Source organism: Globicephala melas, chromosome 2, assembly GCF_963455315.2.
Source record: "Globicephala melas chromosome 2, mGloMel1.2, whole genome shotgun sequence".
Taxonomy (NCBI): domain Eukaryota; kingdom Metazoa; phylum Chordata; class Mammalia; order Artiodactyla; family Delphinidae; genus Globicephala; species Globicephala melas.
The window spans coordinates 145,200,985-145,223,837 of NC_083315.2; the positions used below are offsets into that span (position 1 = coordinate 145,200,985).

At 48.8% G+C, this 22,853-nt stretch overlaps 1 protein-coding gene across 4 annotated transcripts in view; it reads left to right on the forward strand.

Annotated features, from left to right (window-relative positions):
• The window catches only part of SUSD6 (sushi domain containing 6), a 97,215-nt gene that overhangs the window by 35,603 nt on the left and 38,759 nt on the right, over window positions 1–22,853 (forward strand). For 3 of the 4 annotated variants that reach the window (XM_030855356.3, XM_060294949.2, XM_060294950.2), the window contains exon 2: window positions 7,390–7,594. In XM_030855356.3, the coding sequence (XP_030711216.1) occupies window positions 7,474–7,594 (121 nt within the window). In that variant the 5' untranslated portion in view covers window positions 7,390–7,473. Of the gene's footprint in view, window positions 1–5,528; window positions 7,117–7,389; window positions 7,595–22,853 lie in introns of those variants that run through there. The other variant, XM_030855358.3, reaches the window with a different exon arrangement.

The window sequence follows — 22,853 nt, forward strand, 5'->3', positions numbered from 1 at the left end:
CCCAGCTGAAACAGTACCCTTCGGGGGTCTAGTGGGGGCTCAGTAACATCCTTTTACAGCAGGAAGGGGCCTTCAACAGCACTGATTTGAGGGCCCAGTGTTCCAGACATTGTCCTGATCCTTCACGTTGATCCCATCTCCACTTCACGACAGCCCAATAAGGTGGGTGTTATTTATCCAGTTTGTAGATGGGAACTGAAAATAACTTGCCCTAGGCCACCTAACTAATAATATCCAAGCAGACCAGAGATTCCGGCACAGCCTACCAGAACCTTTCCATGGATCCAGGCTCTCTGAGAGAGAAGTACTTGAATTGTTTCGTTTTACTGATGAGGAAACAGAGGCATCAAGAGGCGAACTGATTGGTTCTAGTTTAGCCCATCAGTCTAGAGGAGAAGTGGTTTCCTGCCTTCACTGTTGGAAATTTATGGCCTGAGCCAAGTGCCTGTGAGCAGGCACTCTGCCTTTTCTCTCCTTTTTTCTGTCCTGTCTTGAGCCTGTCTTGTTTTGTTCTCTTGTGTCCTTCTCTCTTGCATTTTCTCTTTCTCTCTGGGCCCCTACAGCTCTGCAGTGATGTGTGTGTGTGTGTGTGTGTGTGTGTGTGTGTAGGCTGGGGTTTTTTGGTCAGATGTTTGTTATTTTTGGAAAGCACTTTAGGAACACTGTGTACGGATGGCCTATACAAATGTGCTGATGGATTGATTAAGCTCTAAATGGAAAAGTTGGAGTCTCCTGAGTTTGCTGCAGTGCAGAGGGAGATAGATTCTAGGATAGGTCTGGGGAGATGCAGTGGGAAAGGACTGCTCTGCGGAAAAAAAGAGGATGGATGTAACATTTCTTCCTTCTAGTCAGAACTTTTGTTGACTCACGTTTTCAGGAGAAATACTTCTGGGCTTCTCCTTTTCCCTAGAAGACATTCCAGATTCCTTAGAACTCAGAGGGCATTTGGGGATCATCCAGACCTACCCCGTGAGGACCAGGAAGAATGATTGACTTGCCTGAGGCCAATCTGCTGTTGGTTGGTGGAGCTGGGACTTAAGGGCTGTCTGCTGCACTCAGATCCAGGCTGCAGTCATCCTGTTGCTAGGTTCTAGAAAAGAGATGCTGGAGACTATTGAGGAGAAGGTTTAGTGTGTCTGCTGGTGTCCCTGCTGTCTGAAGCCTGAGCAGTAGTGTAGGGGAAAAGTGGGACAACAAGAGGATGTAGTGAGCAGTTCTGGGGAGTGAGACGAGAATACAAGGAATATTAAAGCAATTCAAAAAAGCCTCAAACACCTACCCTACCCTGGCTTCAGTGGTTTCTGAGAAAAGCTGAGGGTTATTTTTGTGATTTGTAGGAGGTAAATTTTTTTTTAGGAATTTTATTTATTTACTTATTTATTTAATTTGCTTGCACCAGGTCTTAGTTGCGGCAGGCTCCTTAGTTGTGGCTCATGGGCTCCTTAGTTGCCGCATGCATGTGAGATCTAGTTCCCTGACCAGGGATCAAGCCCAGGTGCCCTGCATTGGGAGCGTGGAGTCTTAACCACTGTGCCACCAGGGAAGTCCCTGTAGGAGACAAATTTTGACAAGAGTTTGATGTTTGTGTCCTTTGGGCTTTGGAGCTGGAGATGAAAAGGAAATGGATAAAGGAACTTATGGCTGTCAAGGATCTCAAAGTCCGATAGACAACTTCGTGCCTATTGAAGGTACTCAGCTGCTGGTGGCACAAAAGAAAGGGGAAGATACAGAGGTTAGGAAGATTGGAAGGAGCCATTTATCCCCAGGGAGGAAAAAAGTAAACTGAAGACATCTAGAAGTAATACAGTTTTGTCATTTTGTGGGGAGGAGTGGGAGGCACTAAGGTCTGATACACATTGAGATGCCTTTTGCTGCTGTGGCCTAGGCATTTCAGGGTGAGTGGGAGTGAAGGGGGGGACACTGCAGGCAGAAAGGGAGAGGTAAGGGGGGGCCTCCCAGCACGTTATTCCCTTCTCTCGTCACACCCTCTGGGGAACTTTGGACTCCAGAGTTAGCACTTCTTATCTTTACAGTCTAAAATGTAATGGTTAAGTTCTGTTCCAACTTCATGAACTGTTCTTTGTCTCCCCCCATCACATGGTAGTATTAATCAAAGGAACAGACTCTTATTCTAGATTCTCCCACCACCACCATCCCCTTTCCAGACTAGTCTGAGGCAAGAAGAGGATTTATGTTGGTTGTACCTGTCCAGTTCTCTCTTGTAACTAATGGAGAGATGGCCATGGTATAGGAAATAATCTGTCCTGAGGATTACATGTAAACGGAGGCTGAGCTCACAGAGATGTAGAGAAACTCACCTAGCCCCTGGGCGCCAAGCTTCGCTGAGTCAGGACCCTTTGCCTTCACAGAGGAGCGCTCGGTAGAGTGTGACATGACTGCGCCTCAGCAGGACTGTGACATTCTCCACCCGCAGGGATAGGCCCCAGGGCAACCCAGACGCATGAGCTGCGGAGATCTGGGCCCTGCCCTGCGTGTCTAGGGGACTGGGCGCCCTGGCTGTTCCATGGCTCCCCACTCCCAGCCCCTCCCCCAGCTGCTGCTGCCTCCCTAAGCTATGAGCCATTTTTCAAGGTGACTCTAAGGATACATTTCACCTTAGGCAGGCTTTTTGGTTAATCTGGAAGCATCTGTGGCAACAACAAGTAAGCAAATTGCGTGAACTTGGAGCTCGTGTTACAGGTTCTCCTCGGCACCAGAAGCCTGCCATGCTTATCATCATCTTTTTTGCGAGCGGTTCCTCAGGTCACCCTCTGCTGTCTTGGCTTATAGGCTAAGACTGTAAATAGGAGGACCTGAGTCTTCTTACTAGTTTACAGAGCAAGCAGTCTTTGATATTTTGTCCCTTTTAAACCTCACTATAGACTGGTGAGATATTCACTGGTGAGATAGTCAAAGCAAGCAACACCTCCATTTTACAGATGAGGAAACAGAGGCAGAGATGTGGGACGGTTCTTCCCCAAGTTCAGAGCTGTGGCTTAAGGGCAGTGTCCTTCCTCTTGGAGGGTCACTCTGGACAGGAGACGAGGGTTCGTGACATCACATTCAGCAGAGCAGTCACTCAGCTTTTGATGTTTTGGGTTCACAGAGGTGGGGAAAGGCCAGATCCTGACCTTAAGGGGCTGGCAGTCTAGCTCATGGGGGTCTCCCCTTGCTACAGGCTGTTGAGGCGGCAGTGTTGGTCCCGAGAAGGAAAGTCAGAAGGGTGAATGCAGACTTCCCATGACCCTGCCCCACCCCGTGTTTTGGAAGAGCTGGAGGAAGAGGTAGGTTATACGAAGAGAAGCGTGGATGCCCTGGAGAATTCTGTGATTGAGAGAGACCCTTGAGCTGTTTTCAGGTATGAAGACGGAAGCCAGAGGAGAGTGGTGTGAAGTACGTTCATGGTGTTGAGCAGCCATCACCACCATCCGTCTGCGTAACTCTTTTCATCTGGCAAAACTGAAACTCTATACGCATTAAACAATAACTCCCCATTCCCCCCTCCCCTTAGCCCCTGACATCCACCATTTTACTTTATCTCTAAATTATAATTTTTTTAAATCGGGAAGTGGTCACTAACACACCAGCGGAATACTGAAGCGAAATGAATTCTTTTTTTTTTTTTTTAACTACGTTTTCGTCTATGTGTTTCTCTAAGGGTAATAATGAATACTTAGTCTTAATTTGTTCTAAGTGTTCTTCTTTTCACTTGGTCTAAAGCCATGATTCAAGGGCAGGCTTTATTTCGTTTTTTAAAATTCTGTGTTCTAAGTGGATTCTTTCTGAAAATGATTAGATGTCGTGTGACCCTTTCTTCATAGTAGCTGGGTTTTCCCATTTGGGGTGATATCCTGGGGCTGTGGGGATTCACTTTTCTCTGTATTATTGTATTATTTCTGAAGCACTGACCCTTGGCTCAGCCTAGCATATAAACATTCCTTGACTCTCCTCTGTTCATCTTTTCTCTTCTCTTTGCAGAGCCCCTTTTTCCATCACCCCATTTGTTTTGCACTTGATCAGGTCTTAGGCTTCATGGTGGAATCGGTCCCTTGGCCCAGGTAACTGCTTAAACAGTAAGGGAGGAACCGGCTGTTTCTAGAAAACAAAACAGAACATGGGCTCATTTGTGTGCATCTTCTCTCCAGTCCCATACTGGCTCCTCCCCCACAGTGTTCATGAGTTAGGCAGACATTTGCTGCCTGCCTGTCAGGTGCCAGGCCCTGTGCTGGCTTATGAAGATTCCAAGTTGAGTAATTCACAGTCCCTGCCTTCAAGGAACTTTGAGCCTAGTGAGGTGAGACAGATAAACAGATATAATAACTTGATAGAGGTACAGTCAGAGTAGGGTGCTCAGGGCACTTTGGGAGTAAGGAGGGGGTTAGTTCTACTGGAGGTGGGCGTGACATGTCAGAAGAGTTCCTACAGGAGATGACGCTTGTGCTGAGCCCTGAAACTTGACTGTATTCCTGGCAGAGAGAGCAATCAGGTTTATTGGAGTGTCAGTCAGTTCGTTGAGGGAGGAGACAGGTGGCTTACAGGAATGCCTTGCTACATTAATTTTATTCTGTATTTTATCTATCTGAATAGGTAATGCATACACAAAGTACAACACTCAAGAAGATGAAAAGGGGATACATACAGTGAAAAATGAGCTTCCTTCTCTGTTAACCACTAGATTCCCTCGCTGACAGCACTTGGTAGCTACCAGTTTCTTGCGTGTCAATTCCAGAGAGAGACTTCCAGTGCATACAGGGGTGTGTGTGTGTATGTGTGTGTGTCCTTTAAAAATACATGCATACACACACATAGTTTTCTTCACATACTAATTTTGGAAGTCATTCCATATTAGTACAGACTGAACTGCCCAGTTCTTTTTAAACCACTGCGTGGTATTCTATTATGTGGGTGTATGACAACTTATTTAACTAGTAACCCTTCAGTCTTGTGCCAGTAAAAATAATGCACTGAATATCCTGCATATATATCATTGCACACGTGATTTCTCAGGACAGATGATAGAAGTAGAATTGATAGGTCAGAGAATGTGTGCATTTTGGGGACATATATTGTCACACAGTTCTCCAAAGAGCTCTATGTTAATTATAAAATACGAAACATAAGATTCTTTACCACTTGGTAAGCCCCCCACCACGCCAGTCCTCTAAAATCCTTGCCAGAGTGATCTTCCTAAATGAATTTGGTGTTGTAACTTCCCTGTTTATAATCCTCGTAAGCTTTACGTGGTCTTCAGGATAAAGTTTAAACTTAGCCCAGCCCCTGCCTCTAGCATCTGCCGGGAGTGCTGGGTTCCATTGCTCTGAGCCACTTGGACTTGGTGTCTCCATTTCCTTTTCCAGTAGACACATCCTTTAGCAATCTGTTTAGCATCCCCTCCTGTGGGTAATCTTTCCTCATTCCTCCAGGCGGGCACGGAACACTACGCCTCACCCTGATCCAGCCTCATCCATTCACTGCAGAAGTATTTGTTGTGCACGTGCTGTGATGTGGCACGGGCAGGTGTCATCCTTGATGATCCATTGGTTCTCGCCTTGAGGGGATGATGACTGCCTGGTAGGGTTACCTGCTGTGGCTGCATGTACAAGGGCAGCACCAAGGACCCATTGCTGACTGGCTGGTGGCCCAGGGCATATCCTTTAACTTTTTGGACCTTGGTTTTGGCATCTGTCAAAAGAGGAGGTGAAGCCTGATGACCTCCAAGGTCCTCGACGCTCAGATCTTATTAATAATTACGATAGCAACAGCCGCTGGTGTTTACTGAGGACTTGCTAAGTGCCAGGCACTGTGTTGAGCACTTTGATCCTACTCCTTACATCAACCCTGTGAAGATGATGGTATCGTTACTGTCTCCATTTTACAGATGAGAAAACTGAGGCTAAGAGAGTAATTTGGCCACAAGGTCATAATAAAGGAAATAGATTTGAATTCTGGCATTCTGACTGTACCATTCTTAGCCACAAAACTGTTTGCACATTCCACACATTTACACATGGTGTTGTGTACTGTTTTGGGTCAGTCACAGACTCCACCCCTGGACCTCTCCATGAACCATCCCTGTTCTACAGCCATAAAGGCTCAAGTTGGAATCTGGGTAAAAGCTGGGGACAGGGGACTGCTAACTACTTGGGGGTAGTGGATAAAGAGCCGGTGGCTAGCTCCGTTCTTGAGCCCCTGGCTCATTCTCATTGAAGACCCTCATAGCTGCTTTTCCTTTGGCCTGAGACAATTCATACTGCTGTTTGAAGTAACTCTCTTCAGAAGGGGTGCATAGGCTTGAGTCAAGGCTTCATACATGGATTAAAGTCAGGCCTGGGTGTTATCCCTCAGCGGCATCCTTTATTAGGGTTGTAGATGGCAGGCTTCTTTATCTATTTACATAAAGCCTTGTTGGAGAAGGAGGTGTATATGGAATTTAAAAAGGAAGTGTAACATTATTTGGAATACCTGTTATAAATTAGGATAAATGAAATCCCATGGGTTAACTAAAATATAATAGGCCTATATCATAATGTATCATCAACCCTTCTGCTTCCCTGAAGGCAAGTAGAAAAAAATCCTGAAAAGTCTTAATCCCTGATTTTATTATTATTTTTTTAAGATACCGGTTCCTATTCTTCTTACGTCTTTGAGCTAGAGTGGATGGTGGGGTAATTAAGAGTTACAGCCCGTTCTCCGCTCAATCATTGTCAAGTGTAGCCAACAAATGTGGGCTCTGGGGTCACAGGTGTGTTGGGTGAGCCTTGATTAATTAGTCCGTTTTTGAGAGTCGTGGCTGTGGAGTCAGAGCCAGGTCCTCAGGGGCTCATCCAGCCAAGCCCCAGGCCCTTGGCTCCCGCTGCTGCATTCCTTCTCTCTAGGCGGTGTATTTCTCCCTTTAAGACATGTGTTCTGTATTTTTTTTTTCTTTTCTTTTCTTTTTTCTTTTCGGTTAGTTGAACTTGCTCTGAGTCCGGTGGCAAAGGCAAAGCCAGACTCTGGTGTAGCAGCTCTGAGTCAGCAGCCATCTATCTCCTCCTCTTTGCTCGAGCCTCCAAGGCAGGCAGCAGGGCAGAGCCACAGCAGTTTCTGAAAGCTCTGCCGAGCCTGACAGATCTCCAGGTGAGCCGGCGCTTGTCTCCTTGTCCCGTCGCAAGGATCTGGCGCCCGGATGCTGATGCCAATGGCAGCTTGCTTCGGGCCTTGGCATTTCCCCAGGGAGGAGTTGGAAAGCCGCTTATGTGCTTGTCTCTTCTCCTGGCAGTAGGGATTCAGTTGCTAGAATTCTTTCAACTTTGTATGTGATTATGGCTTCCTTACCGTAAAGTGCCTATTGTAACTAACTTATGGCTAAAGTTTTCACTTATGTCCTTGTTTTTGGTTTGTTTTTTGTAGGTGAATCTACCCAGGGCTGACTTCAGTGTTCTTACTTCTGGCTTTTAAATTTTTTCTTTTTAAAATAACTTGGACGGATGAAAGATGTGCCATGGCAGGATAGCACCAAAGAGCACCTCATTGTTTGCCGCGGCCTCCGCGGGACATGGCGTGTTCCTTCTGCTGGTGATTCTTAGCACCCTCCTTGGAGACGGACTTGCCTCAGGTGAGCCCCAGCCTGCCTCCTGTGTGTGGGAGGGAGAAGACTCAATACCATTGTTTCTCCTGAAGGCTGGGAGAAGGGATTCTCTGTGGAGCCGTTAGCAGGGGAGCAGAGAGTGGGGGCTTCTGTTCTGTTGGTACAGCAGGGAGCCAGTTGAGGGCGTGGGACTGGTGGCTGAGGTGCCCTAGTGAGCCGGCGGGGGGCGGGGGTGTAGGAGCCTGCGGGGATGACGTGACCACTCCCCTCCCCCGGCTGTAGTCACGGGTGGGACGGAGGTGTAGGGTTCAGGGTGCAATGTGCAGGTACGGGTGCCGGCTTTGGAATCCACTGCCTGTTTTCAGAGCCCAGTCCTGCTACTTGCTGGCTCTGTGACCGAGAGCGAGTCTCTACTTCTGTAAGCCTCAGTTCCCTCACCTGTGCTAGATGGCAGAGTTGAGTAATTGTGACAGACCATGTGGCCCCCAAAGCCTAAAATATGTACGCTTTAAAATGTTTGACCCTTTATAGCAGAGGTTTGCCACCTTACCCCCAGCCCAGAACAGACGGTGCTCAGTAAGAATGCCTGTGAATGGAGTGGCTGTCAGAGTAGGAAGGAAGGAAGGACTGACTGGGCAGAGCTAGGATGGACCTCAGAGGCTGTGCGCTGGCCCAGGGCCTTAGGGCAGCTCACGGCAGTGCCTGGACCAGAACCTTGCCTAGTGCCTGGTGCGCTACCACCATCATCCTCTTCTAGGGCTCTGCTGGGGAAGCGATCCTGGTATGTTACATGGCAGTATGAGGGCAGAGCATCTGCCTTCAGTGTCTGATGCCTTCCGCCTCTTTAGCTCCATTAAGCCATCCCCTGTACACCGCCACTCTCTCTTTTATGGGCTTCCCCCCTTCCTCCTCCCATTCCCCACCCCATTTTCCAGCTACCCACACCTTCCCAACTTTCCATTCAAGGTCTGAAATCAATTATCAGGGATCGATGCTTCCAGACTGGCTGAATAAAGGGATGATTATTTTCCAGTACGGAAAAATATATCTGTAGTGTGGGCTCAGACCAGGATGGGAAAGTTGGCTCTGTTGTTTTCTTTCCCTCCCCCATCTGCAAAGAATCCTTCCTCCCCTGCCACCCCACTCCCTCTGCCCAGTCTTTTTTACTCTCCATAAAACAAACGTACTGGCACAGAGCAGAGTGCAGGCAGGGGAAGGGGTTTCATCATTACTTCGATCCAGTGCACCAAGTTACGATGTTTTTCCCTCTCTCTGGAGTGGCTTCTGGGGGAAGGAGGTACCCACACCTTGGCCTGAGACCCAGAGCACACCTGTACGGCTGTGCCTGCCCTGAGCAGCGTGCCAAGCAAGCTTGCCAAGAAACCAAGGCTCTCAGATACTCTGAAGTCGAGGAAAGGCAATTCAGGTCAGGCAAGGTCTCCTCTTCCTTTTCCTGCATTTCTTACCTGCTCCTGTAGCTTCCCCTGAATACCCATTCCAGAGGCCTTTTTAAATGAGGCGCTCGTTACCCAGTGAGCTCTAGTAGATATGCTCGTGTGTCTCGGCACATTCGCGACGGTGAGAATCCCACGGGACAGAGGTCAATGGGCACCCTCGGTGAGGCGTTGGCCTGCACAGTCTCTGGTCATAAGTCCCACAGGCGCCTCTAGTCTTGGCCATAATTGCTCAGGTTTAGAAAAAAGAATCACGTCTGGAGAGGCACCTGAGAGTTCTGGGGTAAAGTTCTGGGAAAAGTTACATATGTCATGTTCAAAGTTCAGTTTTCCATCCTGGTTCCTCTTATCTGCAGCTGGAGATTTGGAGTTATAACAGAGAAGTGGTTACGGAGGCATTGGGCTCAGCTTGCCCCTTGGTCATGCCTGTAGCAGAGATGGAGAGAGTTACTGATAAAGTTCCCTTTTTCAGGGTGGCAAAAGGAAGCATATCTTACTCTTCACACCTGGTCACAGCCTGCAGGGGAAGACCAGATTTAAAAATAAGATCTGTGCTCGCGCTACCCAGCTTGCTTTTCTTGGACTAGGGAGGAATTAGGATCCCAACTGTGTAGCAGCCTCTCCCAGATCTCTCTCCTTAAGAGATCTTAAGGTCACAGATCTCTTTACCTGTGACCTTAAGAAAGTTGCTGTGTGTGTGGCCTGAGGTGAATCACTTGCCCTCTCTGTGTGCCCTGTAAAACAGAAGCAAGATGCTTAAGGATGTTAGGTTGGTGTTGTGTAATAAAAATGATTGGAAGGCCCTTGACACAAAAATGCTCAGCGTAATTCCTAAATAACAGCAGCAGCAGAGACGGTGTTTGACCTCCTGTGGAGTCATGTTGGGCAAGAGACTTCCTGTGGATGACGTCCTCTGCTGTCTTTAAAAAATGAAACTGGAGATGCAGAGTCACTTTTTGGGTTGAGGATGAGGGGTTGGGAGGAGGTGTCAAACTTGACCAGTTGAGGAAGGATTGATTACTTCCGGAATCCCTTTTGCCTTCCATGTTTGTATAGTTTGATGGTCTCAACCTAGCTCATGTAAAAAGCTTTTAATTTCCATTCTCTTCCTGTTCTGAGCATATTTATTGAAAAAAAACTTAGTATTTTACTTGTTTCTGATTTTTTTTTTCCTTTAAGATGTTGCCACACACTCAGCGGCCATGTTAAACATCACACAAGCACCTAAGCAGGGAAGGCAGCCATTTGCATTTCCGTGTGGCAGAGGGAGAAAGCCAGGCACTTAGTGCTCACTGAAGATGGAAGATGTGGAGAGCTAGGCTCTCAGGGGATGATACGGCTTCAGCCGTTAGCACTGCGGTGGCAGAGAGAGATGTTGGCAGGTGGCCTGGCTCACCTCACGGTCTCTGAAGGGACCTGGAGTCAGAGGTAACATGCACTGAACTGGGAAAAGCGAACAGGTAGGGAAACGATGCCTGTGAGCATCACTTGTGTGTCGGGCTCTGTGTCGTCACGTGTGAAGTTCTCAGAGTGCCTGTGAGCTACATGGTCATGTAACTGTTTGACAAGTGAGAAAACGAGGCAGAGTGAAGTTAGGTAACTTGGTCAGAGACACTCAGTCGTAGGTGGGGAAGCGGGCTTGGATTTGCGTGCAGTATGTCTGACTGTGTTGCCCGTGCTCTGCTGAGAACTGTACTACCTGTGCTGAGTGGCAGGCTTCTCTGAGACCTGTTTCTTGTGTTGCTCTGTTGGAGCACTCAGATCACCCTTCAGAGGGTAACTTTGACAGAGGAAGAGAGGCACCATCTGTTTTCTTCCCTGGATATAGGATGCAGGAGTCATCTCTGGTTTACCATATTTACCTCTGTGGTTGTTTCTGTTCTTATCTACGGTGGCCCTTGGTGGTTTGGGTCCTAGTTTAGGCACAAGGTTTGCCAAGGCAGTTCTATTCTTGGAAAGGAACAATAGGGACCACAGCGAATTGTTTGCTAAATGCGGCTGTAGTTCCCAAAACATCCGCAGAGCATCTTCCTGTCAGCTGCTGGCGTCGTGATGTAATCTCTCCATGGTGTAATTACCTGTGACTATAAAAAGACTGGGGATTGTGGTAGGAGGCTGGATGGGTCATTACAGAGCTTGCTGAACCCTGGCGTCATGAAAAGACATTGAGAAATTACCCTCTGCAGGCTGATTGTTGTGCCATGTTTAGACCATTGCCAACGCATGGTACGAGCTTTGCACTGTAACTTTCGAACAAAAGAAGACAGGAGTCCACCAGACCAAACACCTCAGTGGCTCTCATCTGGGTGAAAGCCCTCATTAGACACAGATTCCACCTACCAAACAGAGGTGCCCCACTACCCTATCCTTAACTGCAAGCTTAGAGGTTATCCTTACCTGCCCAACTCTTTCCACAAAAGGGGGTCACAGGGTGCTTAAAAAGAACAAAAGAAAAGGGCTTCCCTGGTGGCGCAGTGGTTGAGAGTCCGCCTGCCGATGCAGGGGACACGGGTTCGTGCCCCGGTCCCGGGAAGATCCCACATGCCGCGGAGCGGCTGGGCCCGTGAGCCATGGCCGCTGAGCCTGCGCGTCCGGAGCCTGTGCTCCGCAACGGGAGAGGCCACAACAGTGAGAGGCCCGCGTACCGCAAAAAAAAAACAAAACAAAAAAAACCAACTAGGGTTAGTGCTCAGAGTCTTTAATTATTCTAGGTATGTTTTCAGATGAATTCTTTGACCACCTCTTACCCACTGGAGGTTCCTTTCTTCTGCGTCACCCCAGCAGCATGAGCCTGCGAGGATGTGAGCAGCCCTCCCATCCCAGGTGGCTGGTACTGGTGTAGCTGGCTGCCTGGACTGGGGCCAGATCAGGAGTGACCTTGGCCCGCCTCGTGTTTAGCTCTGGGGCCCGGAGGGACAGCAGTGTTTAGAGACAACTTTGCCATGGTGTGGTGTGACTGAGGGGGGCGCTGGCCGCTGGTTTCTCCCAGCCCTGTTCACCCAGTGCACCTTCAGCCAACCTGAAGCGTGAACTCTGAATTCACTGGAAGATGAGGGTGAACACTGCCTCTACGCCTAGCTGCCTGTATTACCTTGGATAATCTTCCAGACATCATTGTCGATGTTCCCTAGAACAGGGAAGACACTAGATAATCTTACTTATTAATACACTGTTGTGAGGATTAAATAAGATAGTATATATAAAGCACTTAGGACATTGACTGGCATACAAAGAAGTAATTCCTAGGTTTGAAGACCAGATTCTAGCACCAGTTGATACCAGTCTACACTTACGACACCAAAGCTGATTAGCTCGGGTTGGAAGGAGCTCCTTGTTTCTTCCGTGTGTCTTGGATTCTCTTGGATTCAGTTCAGTACATCCTGAGCAGAGTTAGACACGTACTGCATGAGTTCTTCATAGTTCACAGGTTCCTAATTCTCAAATGCCACATGTTGGCATCTCACGCATGAAGCCATGCAGAAAAGAGGGGCCGTGGCCCTTTGCGCTATTTGTGCTGAGGGGTCAGCTAGGCCATCTCACAGCCAACCCTTCCCTTCCGTGAGGCTGTCTTGTTGGCATCTCAGAGCTGGGATTTCTCGAAGCTACTATTTGTTAGGAACTTTCAGAGTTTTTTTGAAATCTTAAAAATTTGAGGATGCCAAGGGTCTGTTCTTTTAAAGAGGTATTTCATTTCATCAGCACGGTGATGTATGATGGAAGGATTACATTTTAAAGAATTCCTAAACACATCCGTGAGAATACAACATTAGAATTGAAAATTAAGAGCTCTCTTCTCGTCTCTCCATTTTGGTAGTCCTTTTGCCTCCTCCTACTTAGCTATATTTGACAGCATTTCTTCTTGTTAGAAGCCTTTTCCTTCCTAGATTCACTTGCTTCCCCAGAGACAAGGTTTTCCCCTTGCTTAACTTCTTTAACTTGTTAGCTTTGCCAGTAGCCAAATCTTTTAAAAGTACAACTGTTTAATCATTCAGAATTCTGGGAAGTAGTGCAGGGAACACAAACAGATCCTCATCAAGGTTTATTCTTTGCAAAGCGTTTTTTCTTTTCAAATTCACAAAAGTATTTTAGGTGTTTCGACCAAGGAGGGGAAATGTGTTTCAGGAAGTTATGGCCAAGTACTCCCTCAGGACTATAAAATAATTCTGCTCTAGCCTTTGTTATTCTGAGTAACTAGTGACACTTTATGAAATACAATGGGCCCGACGATCAGTTCTTCACGTGCAGTAGACACATGTCTCCCTGGGAGAGGGCGGGACCTGTGTGTTTATTGTCACTGGCTGGAGTACTGACAGCTCAGCCTTGTTGACTCTGGCAATGGTGGGAGGCACAAGAGAATGTCGCTGGGATTGTCACACACCAGACAAGGACTGAGTGGGCGTGGGGAGTCACCTGTCAGTATTTGCCGAGCACTGATCTTGGCACAGCAAGGTACGGGGGCCGACCGGAGAGAAGCCTTGGATGTTTCTGCTTCCCTGTTGGTCTCATTACTTTGGAGGCCAGATTGCAGAGGACCCAGTGGTGTCTTGAGTCAGTGCAGCCCCACTCGGGCTCCTGAAAACCATGCACGGTCGCCCCGAATTGCTAATTAATGGTCCAGGAAGTTAGGTGGTGACATCAGTAGGTTGTGTGGCCCTCTGCTTTCTACCTGTCACACAGTAGACCCCGTCAGTCTCTGATCTTTGAGTCTTCTGTACACGAGCCACTTGATCTTAGTTCGTGTTCTTTGTTCTTGGTTTTTTAAGTGTTTGCATATAAGCTCGTTGAGGGCAGAGCCAGTCCTTTGTACTTTGTTATAACCAGGCCAGTGATCATCCCAGAGGGGGGTCACTCCTGGCAGGACTGTACAGGATCATGGCCTGTCCTGTGCGTGAGGATAAGCAGGACGAGTCCGCGGCCCTGCGAGCGGCAGCAGCCTGATCTGTGGTTCCCCGTGAGATTCTGTCCACAGCCTTCTTGGGAGTGGAGGAGGATGTGAAAGTGTCTTCATGCCTCAGGGGATGCAGGTGGTGGGGCTCTTCTGAGAGGAAGGGAGTGGGACTGGGCCAGCTGCCCAAAAGAGTTTATCACAGAGTGCACCGACTTTCAGCCCGAGTGAGGATCTTTGAACCCAGCGTGGGTCCCTTTAGGTGATGAAGAGGGAGGAAAGGAAGGCTTTCATTACCTACGGGGAATGAAGTCATGTGGAGGAATGCATGTGAGAACTGTGCTGGCTCTAAAAATATACTGGCATTGGAGGGGGGGAAAGGCAGCTTGCATGGGTGTGGCTTCCCTTCCCCACCCACAGCTCCCTCTACCTCTGTCCCTAAAGTCAAGGCTAAGGGGACTCCTCATTCCCCTTCCCGGAACACTAGCACAGTCAAGCCTATCCTCACGCTGTTCTTTGAGTGGCTAGATTCCTGTGGCTGGAATCCCAGCCTCCCCTCCCTCCTGTACTTCACTTCATCCTTTAAGATCAAATTCAAAGTTACCTTCTCTGAGACACCACCCATCCCCTTACCACTAGAATTAATAGGGTCTGCAGGAAGGAGAGTAGGCTATGTGTGTATTTGCTGAATGGAATTCTCAGGAGCTCTTTGGTCTCAGTCCTTTCTCTTGGGAGGATGTCAGAGAGTTTTTCCTATGAACGGGATTCCAACTCCTAGAATCTTAACTGTCTTTGATTATTTGAAGGGATTGGGCAGCTCGTTAAGACTTAGCTTTGGGGAACCTGAACTCTTAGTTCTGCAGATCATGACACACAAGCCCTATATGGACTTGTTCCAAACCCTAATGACCAGGGTTGCTCTGGGACAGATTGGGTTTGGTGTTTTCATAAGCGGCATCAGCTCGTTTAGCAAATGTGTGTTGATATAAGGCGGGCAGGGAGGACAGCAGGAGATGGGTAATGCCGTGAAGGGCTTCCTGGGGCCAAGTACTGGACTGGCTCTTGTTGGAAGTTATCACATCTAGTTGGTCCTCACAGTCAGCCTGTGCGAGGTGGGCGGTTGCAGCCAGGAACAGTACTTTATACCAGGAGGGATGCAGACGGGATGGTTCAGACTCTGATTTATCCACAGTTATTTGCTGAGCGCCTGCTGAGTGCTGCGACTGTGCCAGCTCCAGTCTGTGAGATACTTGCTGTGATCAGGGAAGTCATTGCTGCACTGGGATACACATGGGCAGGGCTCCTGATTCAGATAGGGGTGGTCGTAGAAGGCCTCTCTGAGGGAGAGGAGTGTACACCGAGACCTGGAGGCAAGTAGGGGGACAAGATGACATAGTAAGGTTAAGAATGCAGTCTTGGGGCTTCCCTGGTGGCGCAGTGGTTGAGAGTCCGCCTGCCGATGCAGGGGACACGGGTTTGTGCCCCGGTCCGGGAAGATCCCACATGCCGCGGAGCGGCTGGGCCCATGAGCCATGGCCACTGAGCCTGTGTGTCCGGAGCCTGTGCTCCGCAACGGGAGAGGCCACAGCAGTGAGAGGCCCGCGTACCACCAAAAAAAAAAAAAAAAAAAATGCAATCTCTTGGACCAAGCAGGCTGGTTTGAATCCTAATTCTGCCACTAACATGTTGTCTAATTTTGAGCAAGTTTCTCAGTGTCCCTCAGTTTTCATAGGTGTGAGATTGGGATAACATACTTAACGTATAGGGTTGTGGTGTTACCGTCGTTATGTTACTCTGTGTCACCTCAGCCAGCACGTTGGGGGCAGTCTGGAGGGAGGAGAGGGAGAGAGTTAGCTTCGCGTCTGCTGTGCTCACCTTGGCTCTTCCTTCCTTTGGAACTTGCAGTGTCACTTCTGTTGAAACTTTGGAAGTCCAATATGCTCTGTTCTCTAAACTGGTTTTCCTCTTACCCTGCTGGATAAATGAGTGGTCTCTTCTACTTTGGTGGAGTATGTTTTTTTGTTGTTGTTGTTTTTTAATTTATTAATTTATTTATTTTCGGCTGCATTGGGTCTTCGTGGCTGCACGCGGGCTTTCTCTAGTTCCAGCGAGCGGCGACTACTCCTCCATACGGTGCACGGGCTCTAGGCACGCGGGCTTCAGTAGTTGTGGCTCGCGGGCTCTCGAGTGCAGGCTCAGTAGTTGTGGTGCACAGGCTTAGTTGCTCTGCCGCATGTGGGATCTTCCGGGTCCAGGGCTCAAAGCTGTGTCCCCTGCATTGGCGGGCAGATTCTTAACCACTGTGCCACCAGCGATGTCCCTGGTGGAGTATGTTTGGAAGCTGGGGTTTCAGAAAAGAAAAATGAAGTCTGTCCTTAGCCTCAGAGTTCAGAGATGGGGCTGAACATCACCAGAAGCCCAGTTTGGGGGAAGCTCCCAGGGGGTAAGATGCTGGTGGAGGCAGGTAGGTGCCCTTCCTAGCTGGCTTTCAGAGCTGTGGAGGGGTAGGGGGCGTGGAGGAGGAACAAGCTTGATGTGAAAGATCAAAGGGTTAAAGAAAAAAGCAAACACCAGTTAATGGATTAAGGGTTGAATGAGTCTAAACAGGGAAATAAGGAGGGCTGGCAGAAGGTGTTGATTTTGGTACAAGTTGTGGAGAAGATGGGGATGAGAAGAATGGGCTCCTGTTTGCCTGTGGGAACAGGAAGTGACTGGCTCAGTGAGGCTGCCCCTCCAGGGCGTCACTCAGGACAGGCCCTTCATCCTCTTACCTCAGCCCAGCCAACCCGTGGGGGGCGTGCCTGACAAGGATGGCTTATTGCAGCCAGTCTGATGCACTGCACAGGGTCCCCATGTGGACCTCTGCGTCAGGAATTCCATGGGGAAGTACCTAATGCTCAGGAAGGGAGGAGAGAGGAGCAGCTGGCCACGGGCATGCGCGTGTATCCAGGACCCCTCAGCTGGGGTCAGGCCGCAGTGACTGGAGCTGTTGCGGTGAGGACTCTCTGTGATTTGATGTGTTCAGGGTGCAGAGAACCGCTGTGCCTTCCGGCAGAGATGTGTCTCCAGTTTGGCCACGTGGCATGTGGGGATCTTAGTTCCTCCACCAGAGATCAAAACTGTGTCCCCTGCAGGGGAAGCGTGGAGTCTTAACCACTGGACCGCCAGGGAGTCCCAGTGTCTCGAGTTTCTTGAGAGAGGCTTTCAGCAGAGGAACCCGTTCTCCACGCTGTGGTTCTTAGCTTTGCAGTCCGTCTCAGTGACAATTTGTCAGGCACTTGAGAAACTTGGCAGTCGGTTTCAGTAACAGAAATTCTGTTAACCAGTAATGGCAGACCCTGGCCCTGCAGGAATAATTAAGAGTGTGAACGATAGGATTAGGTGAGATAATATATGTAAAAGTTCTGGGTAAATAATAAAAGTCTATTCCAATGGAAAGGATTATTATAGTGCTCTTTTTTTTTTTTTTTTTTTTTAAAGAGAGTATCTCTTTTCTGAATTGCTCAAAGCACTTGGTTAATACTAACCAGTTGATCCTTCATCCATCCCTGGGCAGGAGGCTGGCATATGATAGCCCCCTTTGTGCAGGAGATCAAACTAAAGTTTCCAAGAGAGCCCCAAATCTTGAGTCTGAAGCTCAAATCTATGGAGTCTAAAGCTTGGACCTCCAGATGTGAGAATGCCTCACTCCTGAGAATAGAGAAAGTGAGAGGAGAAATGGAGGGATCTTTAAAAAAGTCTTTTTTTTCACAGACATGGTCATGTCAGACAAGGTTGTTGTAGTCAGGAATTTTAGAGGCCTAGAAATCTGACGTCCATTTTCCTCTGGGGGCTTCCCCTCTAGCCCAGAGTCCCTACGAGGAATGAGGGCCTGGTATAAGCTAGAGAAGCAGAAGGCTAATTACGGCAGGTTTGGACACGGGTCCTGTTCTATTTAGGCTGTGGTTGGCGATACCTGAGGCACCAGATTCTGCACCACGGTACCTGCTCCCTGACACATACCAGCGGAAACCCACTCACCACCCCAATGTGACCCAGTGTGTCAGGGCACCCACAACAGGTGCCCATTGTATTCTGCAGGCCCCATGGTAAAGCCCCACGGAGGCAGGATCAGGCAACTCCCTGAGTGTCTGACCCAGGCCAGTTTTCCCGCAGAACAAGTACTGCAGCCTCCGTGGGGCAGGATGGCATCTGGGCAGATCAGAGTCATGTCAACTCTCCAGTCAGGAAGAGGCCTGGGCCCTTCGGTCCACCGTCGTCCCTTCTGAAGTCTGGTCTCAGCAGTGTAGAGCTGGCGAAGGGAGGTTCCGTTTTGCTCACATTACTAGGTCAGGCCCTTCAGGGTCCTCGAGACCTTTCTCCCCAAGTCTGTGCTTTCCAGCCTCTGGTCACAGCTTCAAGGACAGGTTGTGTACTTTCTTGTACAAGGCCTTGAACCTTGGAAACGGGGGAAGAGGATGCTGAGTTGGGAAGCTCCTCCTGCCTCCAGTGGCAGCTCCGTGGGCTCTTGGGCTTGAAGTTCAGGTCATTCAGCTGTGCCAGTTAAGTCGCCTACTTGTGAGAGAAGCAACAGGCTGAAGCATGTACGTTATAAGCACCATTAGGTGTCAAGTTTGAGTGTGCGTTAGAATCCCCTGGAGGGCCCAGATTGCTGGGCCCTACCTCCACCTCCAGTTTGCATCAGTATTTCTACTGAGTTCTTACAGGCTACTGCTGATGGTCTGGGGACCACACTTTGAGAATCACCAGTTTACAATGGGGCTGAACAAGCCCACTTAACCCTTCCAGAGCAAATTTGATAAGGTGGAGACAGAGGGCTGGAGAGGTCGTGAACCTCTGGGGAGAGAGGAAGTTCAGAAATAGAATGCTGCAGGTGGACGAGCCTAACTTGAAAACTGAGAAAAGGTTAAATGATTAAGGGAGGTGCTGGCAGGCCTCTTGTTACCTTCACCAGCTGGTTCTGGTCCTTGCTGACTATCCAGCAGAGAGGGAGGAACCAGGCCTGGTGCAGCCCTGGAGGCATCACCTTGGGCATCTCCTCCCTCCACTTCTTCTTCTGCCCTCTCAGGCAGCGGTGAGCTCCGAAAGTCTGCATTTTAGAAAGTCTTGCCCCAGCTTGGGATCTGTGGTATGAAGAGCAGGGCCCTGAGCTGGGGTCCCGGGCCTCAGCCCCTGTACTGCCTCTAATGAGCAGTAACTGAAGGCCCCTGACTTTGCTCAGTGGTGAGGTAAGGGTTGGACCAGCGCTCCAGGGCCCTTTGAGCTTAGATACCGCATATTCTTTAATGCCTTCTCTGACAGCTTCCTCTGCAGGGTCAGGAACTTCTGCTTGCTTGTTACATGTTTTTTTTTTTTTTTTTTTTTTTTGTGGTATGCGGGCCTCTCAACTGTTGTGGCCTCTCCCGTTGTGGAGCACAGGCTCCGGACGCACAGGCTCAGCGGCCATGGCTCACGGGCGCAGCCACTCTGCGGCATGTGGGATCTTCCTGGACCGGGGCATGAACCCATGTCCCCTGCATCGGCAGGCGGACTTTCAACCACTGCGCCACCAAGGAAGCCCTGTTTTTTAGTTTTTAATGTGTGTGAAAACTTCCATTGACACGCAGTACTGAACCAGAATCCCATCTGGAAAGTGAAACTAGAGAAGTTTGGAAATTGGAGTAACTTTTCTTTTTAGAGAGCCTCTGGGCTCTACAGTTATGCTGCTTCCATAAAACTGTCCACAGAGGAATGACTTAGCATCCTTGTTGGGTGCTGATCCCTTTACTCCAGATCATCACACTTGTCGACTGCAGTGTTTCCCAGGCTGTCTGATCAGTTCTCATTTCCAGGTGCTCCTGCATTCCGCGCTGCCTGGCACAGTGCTCATGGTAGGCCTGTGAAAATCTTTGCTGGTGGATGGAATAGAGGGGTGTGTATCCATGTGCCTCTTTTCCTTTCCTTTGATTTCTCCCGGCTTAACTTCGTGTAATAGTCCTTTTGCCCTCCTCTCTCTTCTTCCTCTGTGCTCATTTTAACTACTCTGCTCTGACAGAGCTAGCCGTTGATGTTTGTACGTTGTGTGTGTAGGGGTTGGGGTGTGCCTGGGGAGGTCACAAAGGCCCTACATACGCCATCTGTGTGAGGGGCACATCCAGAGCTCCCCAGTCTTCTTCTTCCCTTCTCTCTTTTGCCCACTTGGTCTGGGGTAGCTGTGAGTTACAGAATGTTTTTGCCATCCTAGGGGAGTTTGCTGTTCTTCAGATTGAATTTGACCCCGTTTACAGCCTTTATTTCCTGCTGTTTGTATTGGCAGACTAAAGGACTCCTGGCCTGGAGAAAATTAGCACATCCTGCCTCAGAACCATTGTGTGACCCTGTCTCTCCAGCCTCTTTCTGAAGGGGCAAATGAGAGATTTCCCAGCCTTGGCTAATCGTCACTTAGCCCCTCTGATCCTGCGTGGGTGGCTTTCAGGCGGCTCAAACACTGAGTAGCCTGAGGTCTGCTTTGAAACAGGGAAAGACTGAGGTTGATTTAATTCATTTTAAGTGAAATCACCAGCCTTTTGATGATTCCATTAATTTCCTCCCTTTTGAATACCCTCATGTTAGCAGTAATTGGAAATCCTGACTGTGTTTCTCATTTCCCCCCACTCCCCTGCTTTAATCTGAGGCAGCTGGATACTGCACGCTGCTTTTTCATTTACTGGAAGAGCAGTTTGAGGATGATTTTAACGACCGGCTTTGACAGTACTTCCAGAAGCTGAGACTGTCGCTGTTCTTCAGTTTACACCCACTCGGGGGCCTAAGGCTCACTCACCTTGCTCCTATAAAACTCTACTTAGTTCTTGGTGTGCAGGTGGGAAGGGGTCACTGTGAGAATGCTCTCTTGTCCCAAGTTCTGTATGCAGGCTTTTCATCACTCAACATTTACAGACCTCCTGGGTGTGCCAGGCACGGTCTAGTTACTGAGTGTTTCCCTGCCCCTCCTCCCTGCCCTGGTGGAAGCACAGAGGCCTGAGTAGCTGAGGTTCCAGCAGGCAGTCCGTGGGAATTGTCTCTAAGGCTTTCTCTGTGTGTTTTTATGGTAGGAATGCCTGTTTCAGTGTTTTTCCTTTCTTGGCTCTAAAGAGGAATAAATAATATGAACCACCTCCTGAGATCAGAGAAACAATGGGTAGCAATAGCTGTAACAGCGCACTACTGTTGGCAATTGACAGAAGGTAAAGCACTTTCTTGTATATCATGTCATACTGGTGTCTTCACAGTAACTTATCACAGCCAGTAAAGGGTAAAGCTGGATTTGAACCCAGGTCCTCCCTTTGCAAATGAAATAAATGCTTTTTGTACTACATTGTGTGTGTGTGTGTGTGTGTGTGTGTTTCACACTGACTTTCCCATGCCATTGTCTTTAGGATTATTTCAACCACTGAAGTGTTAAGAAGCTATTATGTATGCACTGGGCCCTCTGCCAGAAACTGAGGTCCTCATAGTCTAATTGGGGAGAAAGATAAGACAGAATACATCTTGAGTGGTTCAGGTACTGAGTGCTATTAGAAAGAAGAGAATTAACCCTGACGTCATCCAGGAAGGCTTCCGGAGAGCTGAGACTTAACGCTGGGCCTGGTGGGAAGGCAGGATCCAAACCAAGGGAGAGCTGGAAAGGGGAGTTTGGTATTTGGCCACCTAGGACTCTGGGATACAGAAAAGGTGGTGAGGTTTGAGTCCTTTATCAGACTAGAGAACTAACATCCTCTGGGGTGATGCTTTTCGGACTTTACTGTGCTTTTAAAATCAGATTCGCATACCCCATGCCCACAAAGAACCATTCAGTCAGTCTGGAGTGCAGCCCAGCAATATGCATTCTTTAAAAGTTTTAAAATAATATCAGTCTCCCAGCCCTTCAGTTGTCTTTCCTGAACAGAAGAAAGCAAGGGTGCAGGTTTCATTTGTTCCCTTCCAGAGGCAGAAGCTATTTAACACACTGTTGCATGTCGTGAGGGTGGCCTACCCTCTGAGAAACACTGTATTCCAAGGAAATGCCCTCCATGTTGCAGGAAGCATTAGGGGCTGGGGATCTGGGTTTTGACACCATAGAGAGCCCACTCCTGAGGACTAAGTGTTTAGGATAAACTAAGGAGGAAAGGGAGGAGTGGTATTAAATGATGTAAGTGAAGTTGACTCTGACAGTGGCCGGGTCTGTCTGGCTGCTGTCTTGAATTGAAGGCAGGTGGTGGGGCCATTGAGGCTGAGGACCTTCAAAACAGTACATGCTCAGTTACTGCATGTGCCTCTGACTTTTAAGAAAAGCATTTTTACAGATGCTGTTTGGTATCTTAGCTTTCAGATGAGTTTTGGGGGTGGGAGCAGTCAAGGATCAGTCAGTGGGTAGGTGGAGGAAACTTCTTTGGGATTGAGGGTCATATACATTGAGAGCCCTGAAAGAGGTAATCCAGTGTCTTCCATAGGAGTTGGCAGTCTCGGTGAATCTTAAGATTTCTGTCTGTATTTGGGGACCAAATGGGGACCTAGGGTGGTTGTGAAGGATCAGAAAACTTACCAAGTTACTAAATACCCTGTTAAGAAGTGACATGCCTGGGCGTCCCTGGTGGCGCAGTGGTTGAGAGTCCGCCTGCCGATGCCGGGGACGTGGGTTCGTGCCCTGGTCCGGGAGGATCCCACGTGCCGCGGAGCGGCTGGGCCCGTGAGCCATGGCCGCTGAGCCTGCACGTCTGGAGCCTGTGCTCTGCAGCGAGAGAGGCCACAGCGGTGAGAAGCCCGTGTACCACAAAAAAAAAAAAAAAGAGAAGTGACGTGCCTGAGTTTTGGGGTGTTGTGAAATACCTATAGTAAATGTGCAATATGTTTCAGGTAGTAACCACTTTCAATCTATTATCCCTTTCTTAGTTTTCCAATGAAAATTTTCAGACATTAAAAAAATACAGAGACTAACATACCTGGGTACTTA